Source organism: Chanodichthys erythropterus, chromosome 20 (genome assembly GCF_024489055.1).
Source record: "Chanodichthys erythropterus isolate Z2021 chromosome 20, ASM2448905v1, whole genome shotgun sequence".
NCBI classification, from domain to species: domain Eukaryota; kingdom Metazoa; phylum Chordata; class Actinopteri; order Cypriniformes; family Xenocyprididae; genus Chanodichthys; species Chanodichthys erythropterus.
This window is the reverse complement of record NC_090240.1, coordinates 23,019,946-23,044,227: the sequence shown is the minus strand read 5'-3', so window position 1 is coordinate 23,044,227 and position 24,282 is coordinate 23,019,946. Positions and strand designations below refer to the sequence as shown.

Genomic DNA, 24,282 nt, shown 5'->3' with positions numbered 1-24,282 from the left:
CGGTGGTGGCAGGGCCGACCAAGGCTGCTCTGTGGCCGTATCAAGGAGAGCGGGCAGTTCGGTGACGGCCTCCATGGCCGTATCAGGGAGAGCAGACAGCTCCGGGACGGCAGCGGGCTCGGGCTGCTCCGGGACGGCAGCGGGCTCGGGTTGCTCCGGGTGCATCCTCCAGGCTCGCAAGAACGACAAAACATAAAACGTGAGTACAGCCCTCTTGGCCATCACCGGACTGATAGGGAGAACATGCAGAACTGGAGTGGACTCACTGGTTGGAGCGGGTTCTGGAGTGGACTCACTGGCTGGAGCGGGCTCTGGAGTGGACTCACTGGCTGGAGCGGGCTCTGGAGTGGACTCACTGGCTGGAGCGGGCTCTGGAGCAGACTCAACAGCTGGAACTACCCCTACGCCCACAGACACCGAAGGGGCGGCCATCTTGCCCATAGGCACTGGCAAAGCAGTCATCTTGTCCATCGCGTCCAGGGCACTTGAGTGCGTTGCAACCGGTGCATTTGAGTGCGTTGCCATCGGCGACTTTGAGTGCGTTGCAACCGAAGAATTTGAGAGCGTTGCAACCGGGGAATTAGAGTACGTGGCAATCAGTGAGCTCATGTGCGAAGCGTCCAGCTGGCTTGAGAGCGAAGCGGCCGGCTGGCTTGAGAGTGAGGCGGCCACCGGGCTTGAGAGCGAAGCGGCCGGCTGACTTGAGTGTGAAGCGGCCACCGGGCTTGAGCGAAGCGGCCGACTGATGCTTGGGAATTCCAGCCGCTCGCGCCGAAATCAGCGGTGGATCAACCATACTGGAACGCAACCCTCTCCGCTCCCAGACAGATCCAGAGATGTGACGTGATTCTGGGCGATCAGCGGCGACATGATGTTGCTCTGGGCGATCAGCGAAGGCGTGACGTTGCTCTGGGCGATCAGCGAAGGCGTGACTTGGCACTGGGTAATTAGTGCTGACTTGACGTGGTGTTGTTATTGTGGTGACCGCCATTTTGTGGGTGTCATCTGGCGAGGCGGCCATTACTTGATCTACCATGGTGTCGCATTCCTCCGCGACCCCCACAGTAAACAGAGAACCAACAGTCAATAATGCATAATCCAGAAATCAAGTAAGTGATGGACGCGGTCCCTCTTGTCTAAGTTTATCCTGAAGGGGTTGATTAATGCCATCGCAGAAAAAGTCTATAAGTGCACAGTCAGGCCAGTCTGCATAATAGGCGATATCCAGAAACTTCTGAATGTGGTCCTCCAGGGTACTATTACCTTGACGAAGGCGGATGAGACGTATAGCTGGGTCCATGTTGATACTGGATGTGACAGAAACACTCACAAAAGCTGCTGGATCTTGGTGTGGCGAAGTCTTCTGTAACGAAGCAGGACTGAGGCAGAGATCCAAATGCAGCATTTTATTAACGTAGAGTGGTCGTACAGGCAGGGTCCAAACAGAAACATTAAGGAACAGGCAGAATCGTAGTCAGGGTACAGGCAGTAGAACGAGGCAGGCGGATATCATACACAAAACGCTATACCAGGCAAGGGTCAGGACAGGCAGCAACGGGTCAAGAAACAGGAACAGGCAGCAACGGTAACAGACAGGCAGACAGGAATATAAATGCTCGGAGATGATACACTGGGTAATCAAGACTTCGAGGTGAGGTGGTGTGTGTGACAGACTTTTATAGTCCTGTAATGCGTATCAGCTGGGTGTGGTGATTAGTGTGGAGTGTGTATGACTGTATGTGGCAACAGGTGATTGGTGGAGTGAGTGCATGTGATTGACAGGGAGGATTATGGGAAATGGAGTCCGGAGTGAACAGGAACAGACTGTGATCGTGACAGTAGGTCCGACGCAGAAAATTTAAATCAGCCTTAACTCTCTTTTAACCAGTTGAAAAATTCATGTTTTCACTTGCTCATACGCATGTCCCGAAACATTGGGTCATTGCTATTAACATGGAAAATGTTGTACTATTTTAAAAACTTGTACTAAATATAAAATGTTTGATTGTCCTTTTGCTAGCTAGCTAGATATCAGCCATGAAAATATCGTCATTCGGTATAACCAAAAGTGTAATTCGGTAAAACCGAAATTTTGGTAAAACCGAATGACTTTTTTGGTGACAAATTCTGTTCATCTTGTAAAAAATGACAAAAGCAGTGTTAATTGATTATAAAAATCACATAATCTCATTGTTAACACTTAATAAAACTTCAAACTGAATCTCCATTATGTTTTTTTTTTACACTTTAAAAACCTTATTCGTCAATGACCCATGTATGTAAAACATTTTCAGCTGGTTAAACTTAAAAATGTAAGTTCACCTGCTGCCTTAAAAATGTGAGTTAACTCAACTAAACATAAGTTAATTCAACTTGAAGATAAGCTTTGTTTCAACAAATAGTCAAGACAATGCATTACTTTAAAGGGATAGTTCACCCAAAAATGAAAATTTGATGTTTATCTGCTTACCCCCAGTGCATCCAAGATGTAGGTGACTTTTTTTCTTCAGTCGAACACAAATTATGATTTTTAACTGCAACCGCTGCCGTCTGTCAGTCAAATAATAGCAGTCGATGGGAACTTCAACTATAACAGTAAATGAAACTTGCTTAGACAAATCAAAATTAAACCCTGCGGCTCGTGACGGCACATTGATGTCCTAAGACACGAAACGATCGGTTTGTGCGAGAAGCCGAACATTATTTATATAATTTTTTACCTCTAATACACCACTATGTCCAACTTCGTTCAGCTTCCTGTTAGTGAAGTCAAAAAACGCATTGTGATGACGGAAGTGATGTCTCGCCCATATACTTCAATGAGCGCGAGACATCACTTCCGTTGTCAGAGCGCGATCAGACCTCACTTGCCGGAAGCTGAACGAAGTTGGACATAGTGGTGTTTTAGAGGTAAAAAATTATATAAATACTGTTCGGTTTCTCGCACAAACCGATCATTTCGTGTCTTAGGACATCAATGTGCCGTCACGAGCCGCAGGGTTTAATTTGGATTTGTCTATGGAAGTTTTTTCGACTCTTATTGTTCAAGTTCCCAATCACTGCTATTATTTGACTGACAGACGGCAGCGGTTGCAGTTAAAAATCATAATTTGCGTTCGACTGAAGAAAAAAAGTAATCTACATCTTGGATGCCCTGGGGGTAAGCAGATAAACATCAAATTTTCATTTTTGGGTGAACTATCCCTTTAAGTTTAAATTTTAACTTAAAGTAATGCGTTGTCTTGACTATTTTTGAGTTGAAACAAAGCTTATATTCAAGTTGATTTAACTCACATTTTTAAGGCAGCAGGTGAAATTAATTTATCAAAATGAATTATTCTTATTATAATATATACAGAATAATGTGTGAGAAGTGGCCTGTACGGTGTTCATATTAGGACTTCCTCACACATCAGTCATACAACGAAAAGGCGTCATGCCTCAGACGAAAAGGCTTCAGTCATCGGACAAAACGGCATCGCGCCTCAGACTGAAAGGCTTCAGGTCTCAGGAAAAACAACGTCAGGTGTCAGGTCTCATACAATTAGGCATCGAACTAAACAGCCTCAGACCAAAAGGCTTCAGACGAAACGGCCTCAGACTAAAAGGCATCAAACTCAAAGGCATCAGACGAAACGGACTTAGAAAGAAGCGAATTGCCCCGCCTCAATGTGATGTCACGTGCACGCAGTTTTCAGTTAAATATTACACTGAGTTGTATAAAACATATCCCACTGAGATTATTTTGTAAATTTGTATTATTCACTAGTTTTATTTGCATGTAGGCTATAAAAAGTTAGCAAAATAACACATTGAAACTAGCTTGCATTGCGAACACATACGAAAATTAACCATGGTTAAAAGTGTGTTAACTATGATTTTTTTTTTTTTTTTTTGGATTGATAGGCTATTTGTATAACAATAATTTTACTACAAATACCTTAAACTATAGTATAGCAAAACCATGGTTAATTTGTGGTTACCATGGTTAACTACAATAACCATTTTGTTTTATTTGTAGTAAAACCATGGTTCATTTTTATAAGAGAGGTAAAAAATATATATATTTTGAGCTATTTGAATGCGTAGTTATAAGTTAAGCTGCTTTGTGTACGTAGGTTACCAAGGAAACGGCTTTATTTCTGCTGTTCCAGCGGCACCTACTGTCAGAGAATCGATTAGGCAAGGCGATTTTATTTATTTAGCACATTTCATACACAATGGTAATTCAAAGTGCTTTACATAAAAAGGAAACAAATACATAAAAATAAAAATGGAATGCATAAAAGATTACAATAAAAACAGAATACCACTATCTGGTTGGAAGAGTCACATTTACATTTTCATTCAGCCCGTTGCTGTTTTTCTGCAGACCAATGTGAAAATCGGCATGTTCTTTTCTGTTCTTTTCTTTTCTTATTCACATGAATACCATCAACAGATAGATTCTACATAATTAACATGCACACATACACACCTTAAATTAATTTGGGAATAGTAACAGTAAAGAAAAAGACAACTGAAGGACGACATATGAGGGGATAAAAGCCAACAGAAAGTTAGGCTATACAAAAAAAAAAAAAAAAAAAAAAATGATGCCTTTTAGTCTGATGCCTTTTCGTCTGAAGCCTTTTGGTCTGAGGCTGTTTAGTTCGATGCCTAATTGTACGAGACCTGACACCTGACGTCGTTTTTCCTGAGACCTGAAGCCTTTAAGTCTGAGGCGCGATGCCGTTTTGTCCGATGACTGAAGCCTTTTAGTCTGAGGCATGACGCCTTTTCGTTGTATGACTGAGGTGTGAGGAAGTCCTAATATGAACACCGTAGGCCTGGGCTTTGCAAAATTTCAACATTGCTAAAGCATTTAAGGCACTTATATGGTGAAAGGAAAAAAAAATATGACAAATAATTATTAAATACTTTTAAAAATCTTAGTTTTCTCTCAACATTTGGAGGATGATATTTGTTCTGAAATATCAGAGATGTGCTTTAAAAATGTACAATTTTTTAAAACGTTTTCCAAAAGTTGTTATTGTTAACTAAAACTAAAACTCATTCTTGTTAATTGGAATAAAGCTAAATAAAATAAAATAAAAACAATAAAAATGACAAAAGCATATGGCAAATTTACTAAAACCAGAACCAAAATGAAAATATATATTTAAAAAAAAATCCAATTCGTTTACACTTGATTTTAAGATGCCCTTGTTACAGTGTAATTATACTATTAGGAACTGAGTAGTATTAATTAACAACATGTACATACTGTGGATTTGGTTTGCATGTAGGCCTACCTAACTACCATGTAAAATGTGGAAAAGGAACACTGTAACATAAAGTGTTACCGCTAATTCTATAATGCTATAGGCTAACAGTATAAATAATATCAAAAAACACGGCTTCAGTCCCAACAAACAAAAAGTACACAAAGTACACAAATAAAATATTTAATTTATTCCGTCAAAGTGTCCTGGCCACTGGGTGGCACTAAACACCAGCATATATTAATCTTTCTCTTCTCCACAGCCGTCGGCAAGGAAGAGTTCACATTTTCTACATCTTTTTTAACTGCATTTTGTTCATTGAACAAGATACCACACAGCTCTTGAAAAATTTTACAGCTCCCACCCAAGTGTAGCCTAATATATTAAGTGCGCCTGGCTGTTGCTGAATTTAAGAAAAATCCTGACAGCATAAAGTTTACTTCCTTGCCAAACGTGAATCCTGACCAAGAATGATGCATGGAATACCGCCATAGACTTCTCTGCAAGGTAGCTCCAATACATCAAATGATGTCATGTAACATATAGCCTGTGAATCTTAAATTCACAGTTTTTTTAGCGTCTTTGATAGTTTCCTTGCGTTAATTTGTACAGTGTATACTTTAAATTCATTTAATTCTTTTAAACCACAGTTTTTAATCTTGTCTTTTAACATCTGAGATTGGGAGGAAAAAATCCTGCAGGAAAAAAAATCAAAATTGACATCTGCAACTCATAGAGAGGTCAAGACAACCCAGTCTGTGACGTGGGACATCCATTCCTGTCGAGTCTTTTGGGAAGATGTGCACCCAGCAGATGTTGTGGTAGGAGAACAGCATTCCGGCTATGTGGAGCATCTGGGAGTAGCATAGTAGGGATGTTTGGCCGTCCACGTGCCTCAACATGTATGTACCCTCATTCCCTATGCCTCACTGGGAGAAAGGCTTGGGGGTGGTGATAAAGCTCATTGTACATTGGGGTATAAATCCAACAAGCTCTTCGTCTGACACAGCATGACAACCATGCATGCTTAATGACCTCCTCCCCCCTAGGCATCTGTGACAATCTGTGCATTCAACTGTCTCTGAAACTCACCCAGCGCAAGATTTGGCTGCCAATTTGGGTAAAGCAACCTCTTTTTTTTCAGTTTGAAGTGAGCCATTAGATTTGTCATCTTGAGCCACTATGAATCTGTGGTTTATTATTCCATCCTACATCAAAACATGTGGTTTCATCCAAGAGTTTCATTAAAGGGAAAGTTCACACAAAATTCATTTATTCTCCCGCATGGTTTCCAAGCCCAATTTTTACCAATTTTTTAAATGAAAAATCCACAAAATACTGTAATACATCCTCATATTCTTCTCATGACAGATAGTCATTATAGACAGAAAACCTTCTCTCCATAATAGCTCTCTTATTTGTGAGATTTGAATATGGACATATTAAAATGTCATATTGTAATTAAGTTATACTAGAACCAAAATCTTGATTACATCACATTTTGATGTGATGTAATCAGATTTAAAGGGTTAGTTCACCCAAAAATTACATTTCTGTCATTAATTACTCACCCTCATGACGTCCCAAACCCGTAAGACCTTTGTTCATCTTTGGAACACAAATTAAGATATCTTTGATGAAATCAGTTATGAATGGAAGAAACTACAACGCGCAATATGGTGGAACATGTCCCGCCTTCTAAGTAGTAAATAAGTAATTCTTAAAGGGTTAGTTCACCCAAAAATTCAAATAATGTAATTTATTACTCACCCTCATGCCGTTCTACACCCGTAAGACTTTCGCTCATCTTTCGGAACACAAATTAAGATATTTTTGTTGAAATCCGATGACTCAGTGAGGCCTTCATAGCAAGCAATGACATTTCCACTCTCAAGATCCATTAATGTACTAAAAACATATTTAAATCAGTTCATGTGAGTACAGTGCTTCAATATTAATATTATAAAGCGACGAGAATATTTTTGGTGCGCCAAAAAAACTAAATAACGACTTATATAGTGATGGCCGATTTCAAAACACTGCTTCAGGACGCTTCGGAGCATTATGAATCTTTTGTATCAAATCAGCGGTTCGAATCATGATTCGGATCGCGTGTCAAACCGCCAAACTGCTGAAATCATGTAACTTTGGCGCTCCGAACCGCTGATTCGACACAAAAGATTCATAACGCTTCGAAGCTTCATGAAGCAGTGTTTTGAAATCGGCCATCACTATATAAGTCGTTATTTGTTTTGGTTTGTTGGTGCACCAAAGATATTCTCGTCGCTTTATAATATTAATATTGAACTTCACATGAACTGATTTAAATATGTTTTTAGTACATTAATGGATCTTGAGAGAGAAATGTCATATGCAAGCCATCGGATTTCAACAAAAATACCTTAATTTGTATTCTGAGGATTAATGAAGGTCTTATGGGTGTGGAACTGCATGAGGGTGAGTAATAAATGACATTATTTTCATTTTTGGATGAACTAACCCTTTAAGGGCAAAATGCAGCAAATAAAGATAATAATGCCAGCTTGCAGGGGTGGGGTTTAAGCGGACTAAATGTTTGGAGAATTCCTGCATACATCACCAGTGAGAAGTCTGTCGTTCTCCCCGGAAGATCCAATAAGGACATTCTGATTAAACATTACGAGCTCAAAAGAAATACAAAACAAAACACATGTATGAATGAATCGTTCACAATGAGATCTATATGTTATAACATGCATTTAGAAAATCATGCTTTAACAAAATTATGCCATTAGCCTACTTAAAATACATTTGCTTTATATCAGGCAATGGATGCACCTCACGTTCAACAATTGACATGAAGATTGATGTGAATCAGTTAGCAGAACGGCTCCTGACTAGCAGCGGGGGAAAGTGTGTGTGTGTGTGTGTGTGTGTGTGGTGTCCTGTGAGGCCTAGCATGTTGTGTGGGGGTTGATTTGAGACAGTGCCAGCGTAAACAGTCCCAGACCACATGTTCTCTCAGGGCAAAGCGCCTGGCCACTCTCCAAGCACATCTGCACACAATCCCCCGCCTTCACCATCCACAGTGCTGGAGACTGAGCTGGTTACAATGTGGGGTGGGGGAATGGACTGCGTTCCCAGACTCCACCAACCTGCTGCAGACAGTTAGGAGTACAAGAGACGAAATTACAAAAGTAATGATTTATTGAACTGAATCACTCCCTGATGATTTGGTTCTAGTGTTATTTTGTGTGCATGCATCTACTTTTGCTGCTTGTATGTAGCCTATATGAAATGAGTTTCTAGCTAGGAAATGGACCTGAAAACGTGATGGCTCAGTAATAGCTCATATTGCATTGCTTTTCGTTACCTTTGAGCGTCATCCAAATGTGTGAGAACGCTATGAATAATTGGCAGTGATTGAGACCTTTTCTCTAGTGTGCGTTCGTGTTTGTGTATGCGTGTGAACATTGGGTAAATTACATCACACATCTTGGACTGTGAGATGTCTGCTAGGCCAACATTACTCCTCTGGCCCTCAGCCTTGAGTGAAGATATATTGCATAAATCAGGCCTGTGAATCTCCCAGCCCTGCGCTGCAGATGTCACCGAGCTCAGAATGTGATTGCATTTGCCAGTGGTGACAGTGGAAAGATATCGTTGCAGTGTCCTAAAACAAAATAGTTGCAACAAAATATGCAAATCCTAAAATGTATGCGACCTGGTAACAATGCATGATCTTTCTCTCCATTTCCTTCAAAGGAAGACATCCTAAATAACAGGTAAGGAAGTGAGCCAAGCTTCCACAGGGTGATAATTACTGCAAGAGCCATGCTGACAACACCTGAAGAATTCAAGGTATGCGCAAACACCAAAGATATTCCCAACCCCCATCGAGATTTCATTCTCCACCTCCCTCTGCAAGCCACAGTCCCTCTCTCGGGGCATGAACAAGATTTCATACTTATTTGCTTTAGACTTGTGAAAAAAGCTGTTGATTAACTGATATTTTAGTCATCGTTTATTACGTTGTTATTTTTATAATATGAGATAAAATGAGATAAAATAATAATAAAAGAAGATAAAAGAATAAACTCATTAAATTATTATTAAATTACGAGAAAAAAGTTGTTAAATTATGAGAACAAATTCGTAATTTAACGACTTTTTTCTCAGAATTTAATGACTTTATTCTCAACATTTTTATCTCGACTTTTTTCTCGAAATTTAACGACATTTTTCTCATAATTTAACGAATTTGTTCTCGTAATTTAATGACTTTTCTCGTAATTTAATGACTTTATTCTCAACATTTTATCTCAACTTTTTTCTTGAAATTTAATACATTTTTTCTCGTAATTTAACGAGTTTATTCTCAACATTTTATCTCGACTTTTTTCTCGAAATTTAACGACATTTTTCTCATAATTTAACGAATTTGTTCTCGTAATTTAATGACTTTTTTCTCAGAATTTAATGACTTTATTCTCAACATTTTTATCTCGACTTTTTTCTCGAAATTTAACAACATTTTTCTCATAATTTAACGAATTTGTTCTCGTAATTTAATGACTTTATTCTCAACATTTTATCTCAACTTTTTTCTTGAAATTTAATACATTTTTTCTCGTAATTTAACGAGTTTATTCTCAACATTTTATCTCAACTTTTTTCTCGAAATTTAACGACATTTTTCTCATAATTTAACGAATTTGTTCTCGTAATTTAATGACTTTTTTCTCGTAATTTAATGACTTTATTCTCAACATTTTATCTCGACTTTTTTCTTGAAATTTAATAAATTTTTTCTCGTAATTTAACGAGTTTATTCTCAACATTTTATCTCGACTTTTTTCTTGAAATTTAACGATTTTTTTCTCGAATTTTAACAACTTTAATCTCGAGATGTTTTTATTTTTTTATTATTGCTTGGCCCTAATCCTCTTCCGTAAGAAACAGTGAATACGTGTTGTTTACTACTTTTGCTCATATAGTCGCTCAGAAAAATATGTATAGTGCAAAGAGACAACCTGAGAAATTATATATTATATTAATACATATACTGTTCAGATGTTGATCTCAGTACAAGACAGTAAGGAAATTTATAATGTTACAAAAGATTTATATGTCATACAATTGCTTTCTATTCAACAAAGTTTTAAAGGGTTTCCACAAAAACATTAAAGGGTTAGTCCACACAAAAATGAAAATTCTGTCATTAATTATTGACCCTCATGTCGTTCCACACCCATAAAACCTTCGTTCATCTTCGGAACACAAATTAAGATATTTTTGATGAAATCCGAGAAGTATATGACTCGTCCACAGACAGCAATATAATCACCAGTTTCAAGGTCCAGAAAGGTAGTAAAGACATCGTTAAAACAGTCGACGTGACTGCAGTGGTTTAACCTTAATTTTATGAAGCGACGATAATACTGTGTGCAAAAAAAAAAAGCAAAAAAAACGACTTTATTCAACAATATCTTCTCTTCCCTGTCATTATCCTTATGTAGGTGACGCAGTAAGCACAGTGAAGGTTTCCATGTTTACGTCCGAATGCCGGCTCAGTATTGGCCAAAGCTGATCACGTGAAGTGCACGATGCATTTATGTGATGCTGACGCAGGAGCCGGACAATAATGAGTCGGTGTTCTGACGTAGAACCTGGAAGCGCTGGACGTAAACAATGTAGGAGAATGACACAGAAGAGAAGATATTGTTAAATAAAGTCTTCTTTTTTTTTTTTTTTTTTTTGCACACAAAAAATATTCTCATCGCTTCATAAAATTAAGGTTGAACCACTGCAGACACGTCGACTGTTTTAACAATGTCTTTAGTACCTTTCTGGACCTTGAAAGTGTTGATTATATTGCTGTCTATGGACGAGTCATCAAATTTCATCAAAAATATCTTACTTTGTGTTCCAAAGATGAACGAAGGTCTTGTGGGTGTGGAACGACATGAGGGTGAGTAATTAATGACAAAATTTGGGGGTGAATTAACCCTTTAAGCAGCATTTTCAACATTGATAATAATTGATAACCAAATTAAGCATATTGATTTCTGAAGGATCATGTGACACTGAAGACTGGAGTAAGACTGGCCATAACTGAACTAAATATTTTTTTTTTATAGGGTGTTTGTAAGTATCTTTCTGATGTTATATTTGCACAGTGGAAGGCCAAACTGTTTATCTTCTTGTGTACATATATGCCAATCAATAGCTCAGTGACCTTCATTTGTCCAGGAAAGCTTATTGGAAACTGTTATGTTTAAAACCGTATTTTCTGATATCACCCAAGCTCAAATGAATTGCAAGACTAAACCGAAATCTTGGCAAATCAAATATCATTTCTGAATTTACAGTCCTGTTTTGATCCTAGAAATTCTTTGAGAACAAGGCTTTAATCATTCAAATATACAGAACATGTAAATATGTCTCTACATATTAAACACTGTACCAACGCCATAAGAATGCAACATTTAGATCTTATCTAAACATAAACAAGCAAAATTCCAGAGACCGGTAGATAGAAGACTACAAGCAAGGGAATTCCATCTACAGTGGCCAAACAAAGAAATCAGACTTTTAAACAACTATCCTCCCACATTAGCCACTCATCTGACTTCAGATAAACACTGTCGGCTCCTTGGCTGTTCTGTGATCCTTGAGGAGATGAGTTAGTGGTGTATGACTGGACTCTGCTGTGGGCTGACTCGTGATCCTAAGTGTCTTTTGGGCTTTGATGGCGTTCCTTTGCCTACACTGTAAAATGGTTAAAAAATGTCCTATATAAAAATGACAGTATTTCAGGGATTATGGGATGCATTTCGTTTTTTGGTCAAATATGGATAAACCCAACCAGGTTTTTTTTTAGAGTGTACCATAAATAGATATGCTTATGTACAAACCTAATCATAATATGCCCAAGTGATAAAAATAACTATTTATGAGACTCATGCATAGACTTCTGGGAACATCCTTATACTGTTTTCACAAAATTAACACAACAATATCTAGTGATGGGCGATTTCAAAATACCGCTTCGAATCTTTTGTTTCGAATCAGTGGTTCGGATCGAGTGTCAAACTGCTGAAATCACTGATTCGAAACAAACGATTCAAAGCAGTGTTTTGCTGGGAATAGAGGCCTCACTGAGCCATCGGATTTCATCAAAAATATCTTAATTTGTGCTTTGAAGATGAACGAAGGTCTTGCGGGTGTGGAACGACATGAGGGTGAGTCATTAATGATAGAAATTTCATTTTTGAGTTAACTAACCCTTTAAGCAGATCATAAAAAAACAAATAAATGAGATTGTATTTGCCACCAATTTGCCAAAACATAAAAAAGTTAAGAATTGACATGAGATTGTTACATTTAACAATATTCCTTCCTTCCACAAAACATAATTTTTACAGTGGATTCTATAGGAAAATTGGATATATTATCCCATCAAGCAATACGTAATTTTTCATTTTTACAGTGTAGGCTACTGCACCCTAGATGTGGGTCACTAATCGCTTATACTTGCTAACGCTTTTACTGAGTGTGACAAGAACATGTGAATTTATATTATCATATAAATGTCTAGTGGTTCCCAGAGGTATATATATTACCAGTAAATATAATATTTAATGCTAGTATTTGTGCAGCTGGAAAAATTCAGCATAGATTTCCAAGCAAGTTCAAGAAGAGGTCTTTCAGTTGATTTCCTCCATTAGGATCCTTGTTTATAAAAAGAAGAACTCTTATTAGTCATAAGACAGTATAAGCTATAGCTTTCACTACCATTTAAAACAGAAAAGCGTATATTATTGCTATTTTCTTCCTGTGTGCTAATGAACAGCAGTGTGTGTGTGTGTGTGTGTGTGTGTGTGGATAGCGACTCAATCTCTTCCACAGACTCCAGGCTGAATGTCCCCGGTGACGTCAGCTGACTGTTTTGGCTGCACTAGGCGCTCCGGACACAGCGCGCTGCTGCTGCTGCTGCTGTAAAAATGCTGCTCTCTGTGCCGCCAAGGACAGGAATCAACCCATATAACGGCTATACCAGCAGAACCAGTAAAAAGGTAAAAGCCCCGTTCATATGCTTTGGCGTCAGCCGTTCGGGCCGGCTGAAAACGCTCATTTATGTCGCTTATCTCTGTTGTGTGTGTAATTGCAAGAGTGTGAGCTGCAGTGTCCTTGAAAGTGGAACCGTGAAAATATTGAAGTGTATCATCGCGCGATCGTGCCGGATAATATACCGCTGTTGAGTAAGATACTAAGCGTTTATTAAAAAGTGGGCATCTTAATGTAGATTGATCTACTCTATTGGCTGGCTGAGAAGTCACGGACTATACTGAACTTGCAGTCCGAAATGTTCACGGATAGCTACTTATTTATAGGGACACGATGCTTGTGGATTCGTTGCAGTAAATCAGCATAGAGGACAATTATTTGGGATTCTCGAGGAAAATGGTTTGACTGGGAGAAAAGAAAATTAGTTTAACTTAAGTTTTACGTTGAGTCATTCGCCCCACCCCTATAAATCCCACTACTATGACGGGAAACATTTAGCTTTCGGATTGACTTTGCAGAGACAGAAAGTCAATGAATCCGACATAGGGTGTCTTTGAAATATATCGCCTTTATGTATATTTATTTACGAAGAGAAAAAGGTTAGAATAAGAAAAAAAAGTGATTTTATAATATGTTCATGACGCAGTTTATTTGTCAAAATGAACGCTTGTCTGACATATAGGCTGGGCTATGATAGTGGTTACGTGCAGTGAATTATTAGAAAAACTAATATTATCAATAGATATACATTTTTTTTAATGACCGATATGGTATTGATTGTTTTATGGTTAAGTGTCCTCATTCAGAAACGATTTTTAATTATAATTTTATTTAACAACAAATAAATATTTTAATCAGTAAAAACATAACGTGCATAATTAATATATATATTTAAAATAATACTATTACATTTAGGTTTTAAATCTGTAATAATAATAATAAAAAATTTCTTAAGCTCAAAATGTTTCGTATTTATCACTTAAGAATGAATTGCTATTTCGCTTGAGTATGCAAATACTATAAAGTAAGTTCACTTTACTTGTGAACACTGTTGTTGTTTTCTGCTGAACCCACAGTGATGCAATGGCATTATGTATACTACTATACTATTAATTTAAAGGGATAGTTCACTAAAAAATTAAAATTCTGTTTTTAATTACTCACCCTCATGTCGTTCCAAACCCGTAAGTCTTCGAAACACAAATGAAGATCTTTTTGATGAAATCTGAGAGATTTCTGTCCCTCCATAGACAGATACGCAACTGAAATTTTGAAGCTTCAAAAAGTTCATAAAGAGATCGTAAAATTAATCCATATGAATTGAGGGGTTTAGTCCAAATTTTCTGAAGAGACATGATCTCTTTATATGATGAACAGATTGAATTTAGGCTTTAATTCACATATAAACGTTCATCAACTCACACATCAGTTGTGCTAATTGAAAGCTCAAGCATGTTTGCTAGAACCAATGAGGTTCATGTGTTACGCAGCACGTTTGAGCTTCCAGAAGAGGTTTGTTTTCGTGCATCAAGCAGGTTCGGTTGAGCTTCTGTTTATGTTCGTTGATGAATGTTTATAGGTGAATAAAAGCCTAAATTCAATCAGTTCATCATATAAAGCAATCGAGTCTCTTCAGAAAATTTGGACTAAACCACTCAATTCATATGGATTAGTTTTACAATCTGTTTATGAACATTTTGAAGCGTCAAAGTGTCAGTTGCATAGCTGTCAATGGAGGGACAGAAAGCTGTCAGATTTAATCAAAAAGATCTTCATTTGTGTTCCGAAGAAGAACGAAAGTCTTAGGGGAACAACATGAAAGTGAGTAATTAATGACCGAATATTCATTTTTGGGTCAACTAAACCTTTAAGACCCACCAAATGGTGGCACTTATCAGTTGACTGATTTTGAAGAACTGGTAACTGATACAACACTGTATATGTAAGAAGTGTTGGTTAAACCAGTCAGTCTCTTCCTGATACATGGCGATTCTGTGCAAGCCAGTTAATGTATATGAATTTTTAGTTGTCTTCGACTACCATATATTTTTAACATCATGAGTGAATCAAGTGTGCTTGCTTGCAGGTTTATTCAAAGCACTTCATCTTTATCTTAAAGGATTAGTTCACTTTCAAATAAAATTTTCCTGATAATTTACTCACCCCCATGTCATCCAAGATGTTCATGTCTTTTTTCAGTCCAAAAGAAATTAAGCTTTTTGATGAAAACATTCATCGGAACGAACGCAACGCCAGTTCCATTTTTTCTGTAAGTAGAATAGGGATGGTGTAGGACATACAGCGTAAACTTTTTGAAGAATACGAAAGTGCGGTTTTGGCGGAGGCACTTAGAAGGCGAACATTTTTCGAAAATGTTTCGCTAGATAAGACCCTTATTCCTCGTCTGGTATCATTTGAAGCCCTTTGAAGCTGCACTGAAACTGTAATTTTGACCTTCAACCGTTTGGGCTCCATTGAAGTCCACTATAAGGAGAATAATCCTGGAACGTTTTCATCAAAAACCTTAATTTCTTAATTTCGACCGAAGAAAGAAAGACATGAACATCTTGGATGACATGGGGGTGAGTAAATTATCAGGAAAATTTTATTTGAAAGTGAACTAATCCTTTAAGAAATCTTCCATGCTCTTACAAGGTCATTAGCATGGATGTATGACAATTAACATTGCTATAAAAGGACAGCACAAAGCAAAGAAAGACTTGATCATTTTATGGATTATTGCCTGATAACTTTTTACCAGGGAGAATAGATGAATAGGAAGTAGTTTCTGGCCATGATATTGAGTATGATGGTCTGTCTACTCATTAACATTTTTTTAAGCATACACCCTGTTATCTGATCCAGCTTGGCTCTCTAAATGTTATTTCAGCTTCACGCCCATGATCACGACAGAATCCAAGAACAACGCATAGATGCAAGCAGTTGTCCGACCCCGTTCACTGATTTTATATTACCTTTCAGTTTATGAAGAAATAAGAGAAGAGAACAACAATTGAGATTCACAGTTACATATTTAACAATCGATCCAAATGTCTTTTGTTGGTTAGAACTAACCATGGACTCAGTTTTTACAAAATAATCACTTTACTTATAAGTGTTGCTCTAGAAAACATTGAACTGACTGACTGCCACCAGCCCAGCCGCTGAGCAGGCAGGTGTCCGAGCCCATGGTGCATCTCTTCTCAATAACTCGCACAGCAGGTCGCAGTTACCGAGTGTTGGGGGAGGAAGTGTAGGTAGTAGCTAGAAAGGAAAAAGCTGTTTTGGGCAGGTGAGCTTCATGTCCTGCGGCCATAAGGAAGACATTACTGAAAGGTTGTATGTTGCCAAGGAATGTAGATGTAGATATTATGCCATATATCACCCCAGGGATGCCGGTGAATATGGTAGACTATGTTTTTGGAAGCAGTTTTAGGCAAAATTTAATTCAGGGAATCTGCTTGAAATGGAAAAATACCCTGGTGATGTCAGATTGCCTCTTCACCTGCTGGAACAGACTGGATGAAACAGTACTGAGTTTGAGTAAGGGCTTTTGGCCAGAAGCCTAGAGGCAGCCCTATCAGTTGAGTATGGAAGGTTGTTGTTGCTACAAATAGGCCAAAAAGGCCAAAAAAAGCCAAAAAGGAGCATGACAAGTCCAGTTTGCACAACAATTTCAGACCCATGAGGTCCCACTTGGAATATGTTGGAAGAGTCCTGACCATAGTGTATTGTGAAGCTGAGGGAGCCCTCTGTATCGATTTTTAGTTGCTGTAGCTATGTAAAATGCAGAGGGAGAATGTCATGTGTGGTTAAAACTACCAAACAGTATTTCTTCAGTGATATTGCAGCCATTGAGAGGTATCTTCATACCATAAACTGAGCAAAAAAAGCGAATCAAAAGCACTCTGGTCATTCGCATGCACGTCAAATTTTGATTTTTGACGTCGGAAATACTGGTTTACCTAGGATGTTTGTCTTGTAATTTGCCTGCGGAGTGTCGACACTCCACTGTGTTGTGGAAAGTGCACACAAATTTCTATTAAGATTATGATGTTTGCCAGTCAATTTGTACCGCATATTTCATTGGTAAATAAGGCTGCACATACCCAAAATAAAAATATTTTTTGATTAATTTTGGTATGTCAGTTTCTCAACCACCTTTTAAGGGTATTTACATGTACATTTATGCATTTGGTTTATGTTAACTATACAATTTTATTGCATATTTTTCATGCATGTTGAGTTTGCTGGAAATCTAACTCAAGATCTTAGCATTGCTAGCACCATGCTCAGTTTGAGCTTCAGGAAAGTACACAGAAGAAGTGCTTTTCCAAACTTCTTCTTACAAAAACAGTTACAATACTATTAATAATATTCACAGATTTTTTTTTTATTTTTACTTTTTTGCACTTATCTGAAGCACACACACACAGACAGCTGGATGTCAGAGTCAAGTCTCGTGAGTAACTTCTATTTAACATTTTTTTTGTTTAAACTGTCAAATACACACAAGGTTCTGTCAAAAACACACACAGTTATGTCAGTTATGTCTGTGAACGTAAATAGCAGGCAAACCTACAGAAATAGTATGTGTATATTAGATCTGTGGTGCATTTCCTTCAAAAATAAACTAATCCACTGCATTCAGCGGCTCAGATGTCAGTAAATGAAGACTGTTGTGTTTACTCTTACATCCAACAACAAAACATCTCAATTACTTACCAGACATTTTTGTCGCTACAGCTGCTAGAGCGCGGAGAAAATGGCGGACAGCGTACAGCTCACTGAGGGCGGAAACTATATGGTAATGCAGGACTGTCAGTCAGCAGTTATGGGCGGGGCCTGTGGCTAATGTGACGTCACATTAGCACAATGGCTGAAAACAGAATGATTTATGAGGATTAACAAAAAAGGAGTGGGTGGATTTTTATATACACACACTGTCAACACACATTTATGTCCAAACACTATGCAAAAGTGAACTTTGCATAATAGGTCCCCTTTAATACAAGACTTTACTCATGTTCATTGTGAATTTTTGTGCTTGGTGTGAATAAGCTCCGCAGAAAATGTAATTTGAAACACTGTTTCCACAGCCTGAGTGCCTATGAGTTATCAAAGGACATTAATTTTTTTCCAGAATTTTTGGATAGTGAGAGTGTGCAGCCACTGGTCTCTAATTTCCTCCTTAAGTGCCCCAAACTTAGATAGGCTTCCTAAGTCCTGAAGGTCTGCTAAGCACTGCTGCACTGACTCACCCAACTGCTGTCAGCTCTGGTGGAATAAAATCAGCTGGAGAATGACACTCTGTGGGGCGGCAAAATGTTGCAAATCATTTTACACAGTATGAATATTTGAAGCTCATTAGAGTCTTCCAAATATTCTGTGACCTTTCAGGTAATGAAAAAGGCTTTTTTAGACCTTTTTCACTCAGTTTTGAATGTAAAGTTGAGAGCTTTGAGATTTTTTTTTTTTTAACATCTAGTGAGGAACAATGAGAAAAAGCCTCTGAAGCCTCGTTTACACTGCACGCGTGTGCTGCGCGTTACGGCTGAGACGCGGCTACCAGAGCTGATACGCGGCCACTCTAGTCAATGCTCGTGTTTACACCAGCCGCGCCGCGGTGCGTTTGAGAAGCGTCACAGAAGCGGCTCGACGCACCTCGCCTATTTTGGACGGACGCCGCTTCCAAAACGCGCAGCTCAAATACAAAACAAAGTCAAAATAATCATCCTGTGTAAACTCCCGCTCATATTTCACATCACTAGGAGGCCAGAAACTGAAGACAAGAGATTCGAAGTTGAAAAACTTGAAATTTCTTTGTTTTTGTTGTACATAACTGGAATTTTAAGTGTAAAATATGGCATAGCAATAAACAAAATTAAACTGGGAAAATATAACCATTTAGCCATTAAAAACATTTTTAAAAAATCAACGAAAACAACGTTGGACAGATAAATCTCGTGGTCTCGCGAATCCAGCCGCTTCGATGCTGAAACGCTTCTGGTGTGAGTTGACACCGCTCAGAGGATGGAACAAAACCTTGCCGGAGCCGTAACGCTCCGCACACGCATGCAGTGTAAACGAGGCTTTATTGTCGCTGTCGGTTGGAAACATTGTATCTCCAAAAATGCTACATTTCAGGAAATGGAAAATACACTGTATTTTTTTAAATAACGAAACACTCAAAGTTGATATTGTGGCTTTGTGTATACTGGTCAGTTAGTCATTATATTATTAACATTTTACCAAAATTAAGGTCAAATGGAGTTAAAGGTCTTTGATCAGCAAATGTTGGACATACATGATTTGTCCGTCATTAGAACAGCCACATTTTAGGCAGTAATTGCATTGCATTACTGTGCTACACACAGGTTAACACTTCTGGCCATGAATTGATGACAAATGCTAGACTAAGACACTCTTCTCAGACACTCTCCTCAAATTAGGGCTGGGTATTCACACAATTTTCACAATTCGATTAGATTTCTATTCACAGGCTTGCGATTGAATTCGAATCCGATTTCAATTCTATACGTTATCGATTATTTTGGATGTAGTATATCAGATACAGGTCATGGCAAATTTTCTAGAGGAAAAAAAAAATCTCTCAACTAATGCTGTAAACTACACATGGGAGTCAGTTGGTACTACATTACTATAATATCGAAGGTTAAAATTAACTTATTTATATACACTTAAATTACTCAATGATGATTTTTTTTTATAACAAATAAAGTTTAGATTGACATAATCATATTTATACTCCAATTAGTTTTTTTTAAATTTATTCAAACATGCATTAAATATTGAAGAACATTAAAAATTATAATGAATATGTAACGTGTATATATTTATCAGAATATTGCTTTCTAGAGTACACTTCTAGCTGTCTAATGGTCACTGAATATGTTTTTCTGAGGTAAATGTAGGGCTAGGCGATATATCGCATGAGATTGTCACGTGCATTTCGTCAGTAAAGCCGGTTTCCTGATTACCGCTAAATCACCATCACCTGCTTTCAAATGGAGCGCCATTTAATAGACAGTACCGTAGTTCCATTTGAAAGCAGGTGATGACGATTTAGCGGTAATCAGGGAACCGGCTTTACTGACGAAATGCGTGTGACAATCTCATGCGATATATTGCCCAGCCCTAGATAAATATGAAGTTACGTGACATTGTTTACAAGCTGTTTTATTGATGACTTTCCGAGGTTGAAACCTGATTGAGCGATTACACGAGACATGATACGGATTTCGGTAAGTTGTACTGTATCTTTTAACGTACCTTCAGATGTTTATTCATGCTTAGTTCGTGCTGGGAGGTGCTACATATTCTGCTCATTCATTAAATGAAAACAGCCTAGACTAATCGATTCTTGGGATTTTAGAATCAATATCGGTTCGTAAACATTATATTTAATGTTTCTTGAGTAAAGAATATGCTGTACTTATTCAAAAAAACAGTTCTTAAATCTTCATTTACCCTTGCATTACAAACAAGCAGAGATGGTGCAAAATTCGTGCAGCTGTTCATTCACGATAAAGCCGGGGTGGAGTTATGAGGTTTAACTGACAGTTTGGGGATCCAATGGAATTGCAAGCACTTTTTAATACTTTTTATTGGTTAAAGGGATAGTTCACCCAAAAATTAAAATTTGATGTTTATCTGCTTACCCCCAGGGCATCCAAGATGTAGATGACTTTTTTTCTTCAGTCGAACGCAAATTATGATTTTTAACTGCAACCGCTGCCGTCTGTCAGTCAAATAATAGCAGTGATTGGGAATTTGAACAATAAGAGTCGAAAAAACTTCCATAGACAAATCCAAATTAAACCCTGCGGCTCGTGATGGCACATTGATGTCCTAAGACACGAAACGATCGGTTTGTGCAAGAAACCGAACAGTATTTAAATCATTTTTTACCTCTAAAACACCACTATGTCCAACTTCGTTCAGCTTCCGGCTAGTGAGGTCTGATCGCGCTCTGACAACGGAAGTGATGTCTCGCGCTCATTGAAGTATATGGACGAGACATCACTTCCGTCATCACAACGCGTTTTTTGACCTCACTAACAGGAAGCTGAACGAAGTTGGACATAGTGGTGTATTAGAGGTAAAAATTATATAAATAATGTTCGGTTTATCGCACAAACCGATCGTTTCGTGTCTTAAGACATCAATGTGTCGTCACGAGCCGCAGGGTTTAATTTGGATTTGTCTAAGCAAGTTTTATTTACTGTTATAGTTGAAGTTCCCATCTACTGCTATTATTTGACTGACAGACGGCAGCGGTTGCAGTTAAAAATCATAATTTGCATTTGACTGAAGAAAAAAAGTCACCTACATCTTGGATGCGCTGGGGGTAAGCAGATAAACATCAAATTTTCATTTTTGGGTGAACTATCCCTTTAATTATTTGCAGAATCCAAAGACAGATGCAAAGGGGTACCAATAGTAATGATTTATGAAAAAAAAAATCAACACTTATGCTGGAAACGAAGGCATACAGTGCAAAACTATATAAGAATAATTTAAAGTACTAATAATAAACAGTAAATTGCAAACTTTGAATCTTAACCTTTTGCAAAGTTTTAAATTGTGACATTGTAAAGTTTGCAGATGTGTGATTCTACAAAAATATTTAAATCACTCAGTAGTGCATGTAGATTCCTGGGGACAGAGTCTGTTTCTCTTGGTACCGCCACAGAAATGTGTATTCACTCAAACACACACACGCACTTAGAAATTCTCCTTCACGGGATGGATCGCTGCTGAAAGACACAGTTTTGAAAACCAAGCAGCCTAGACGGAGAGTCATTCCCCTCCTTCCCTCACACTTGGCAGGGATGCAGATTGCTCAGATAAATGACCTAGAATTCCTGGAATTCCCATCTCAAACATTGTGCATGGATCCTGGGTTACTGGCTGTGACAAAGTTATTTGTTAAATTTCTTTCTTACCGAAAGTGATATTCTGGCTTTTTTGATCAGCTGTAAGATATACAGACAGAGAGACTTGAGAAAATTCCTAACAAGAAGTAATTCTGATTTGTGAGTGTAGCTTGAAATGGAGTGATTTTTTTAAAAAATGGGTAAAAAATGGCATATTTCACAAGAATATTCGTGATTTAGAAACCATGGCTCTATTTATATCTCTGGGGAAATGGGAGTGTGGGACAACATCTGTATTTCAAAATATATTTTGCCTCATAATACCGTATGAATATTCTCATGCCAAGAATCAGTATTTTAAGTTAAATTTTCTTTTTAATATTTTTTTGAAGCATACTTGTACTGTATCATTATAAGCCAATACACTTTGGAATATTTCTATTCAATCATAATCTACTCTAATATTTAATTTCTCAGACTACAGAGTAATTAGACTAACTATACACTAAAAATAAATACAGTAGTGGCCAAAAGTATTTTTGGAAGGGTGTTGATTCGGGTATTTGTTTTTAATGACCCTACAAATGTGATTAAACCATCAAAATTATTTTATATTTTTTAATGTGAGGTAAAAATACAACACTAAACTTGCTAAATATGACAAAAACTACATCTACAGGTTTTATTTCACTATGCAAAATTTGCATAGAAAAACAAAGCTCATAGCATACATTCACTTGCCTGGAAAATCCGGCCTCACCACTGTACCAGCGGATGAGTCTGGTCGGCCATTGAATCAATTCGATTTGTAGGGCGGAGCAAGGGCGGATATGACGTTAGCAAAGCGACAAGAGAGTCAACAGCGAAAAGTAAATAATTAATGTGTTTCTGGTCATTTAAAACTGAATTCACGGCTGAATAGAACAAAATCTCGGGTCTCCCGTGCGCAATCTTTGTTGATATTGAAGGGACTTTCGCCGCACTAGAGTGACGCTGTTTGTGTCACTGAAATAAACGAATCTGATTGCACGGTACGGTTTGGAGTTGACTCGAATCATGACGGAGGGCGGACTGACTAGACTGATATATCTTGTAGAAGATATATCAGTCTGGCCTTGCCAGGCAATACATCCACTACAACATAATCAGTAATTAATATTTTGTTGGTTCTGTCTTGTTTTTGCATATGTTCATAATTTCTTTGTTTAACAGCCTGGCCAAAATGTCCGCACAATTTGGCATGTATCATTGCGTTATCACAAATAAAACAATTGACTCCAAGCACAACTACGCAATATGCTTACAAAATCTTGAACACATTTTTAATCATTTGAATAAAGAGTGAAGAGAATTTTCCTAGGCCGGACTTTTGACCACTACTGTATATATTATATTATTATGTATTTTAGAAATTGAAAACAAAAAAATAAGTGTACTTTTTATTTTTTCTTATTCATCTCAAAATTATTGAAGAGTTAGTTCACCCAAAAATAAAAATTCTGTAATTTATTACTCATCCTTATGTCATTTCACACCCATAAGACCTTCGTTCATCTTTGGAAAACACAAATGAAGATGTTTTTCATAAAATCCAATGGCTTTCAAAACACTGCTTCACGAAGCTTTACGAATCTTTTGTTTCGAATCAGGGATTCAGAGCGCCAAAGTCACGTGATTTCAGTAAACGAGGCTTCATTGCTTCATAAGAGTTTCATGTGTTTCATAAGAAATTTCAATGGTTCACCACTGGGGGCGTGACTTTGGCAGTTAGATATGCGCTCCGAACCACTGATTCGAAACAAAAGATTCGTAAAGCTTCGAAGCTTCATGAAGCAGTGTTTTGAAATCGCCCATCACTAGATATTGTCATAAAGTCATTATTTTGTTTTTTTGCCGCGCAAAAAAGTATTCTTGTCACTTCATAACATTAAGATTGAACCACTGTAGTCACATTAACTGTTTTAAACACGTCTTTAGTAGCTTTCTGGGCATTGAAAGTGTTAATTGACATGGGATTTGATCAAAAATATCTTAATTTATATTCTGAAGATGAACAAATTCTTACAGGT

The 24,282-nt window shown here is 37.7% G+C and overlaps 1 protein-coding gene across 3 annotated transcripts in view; it reads left to right on the top strand.

The window, feature by feature from the left end:
- The first annotated feature begins 13,170 nt into the window (after positions 1-13,170).
- The window catches only part of rbms2b (RNA binding motif, single stranded interacting protein 2b), a 34,377-nt gene continuing 23,265 nt past the window's right edge, over positions 13,171-24,282 (top strand). For all 3 annotated transcript variants that reach the window (XM_067371587.1, XM_067371585.1, XM_067371586.1), the window contains exon 1: positions 13,171-13,321. In XM_067371587.1, coding sequence (XP_067227688.1) covers positions 13,250-13,321 — 72 coding nt within the window. In that variant the 5' untranslated portion in view covers positions 13,171-13,249. The remainder of the gene's footprint in view (positions 13,322-24,282) is intronic.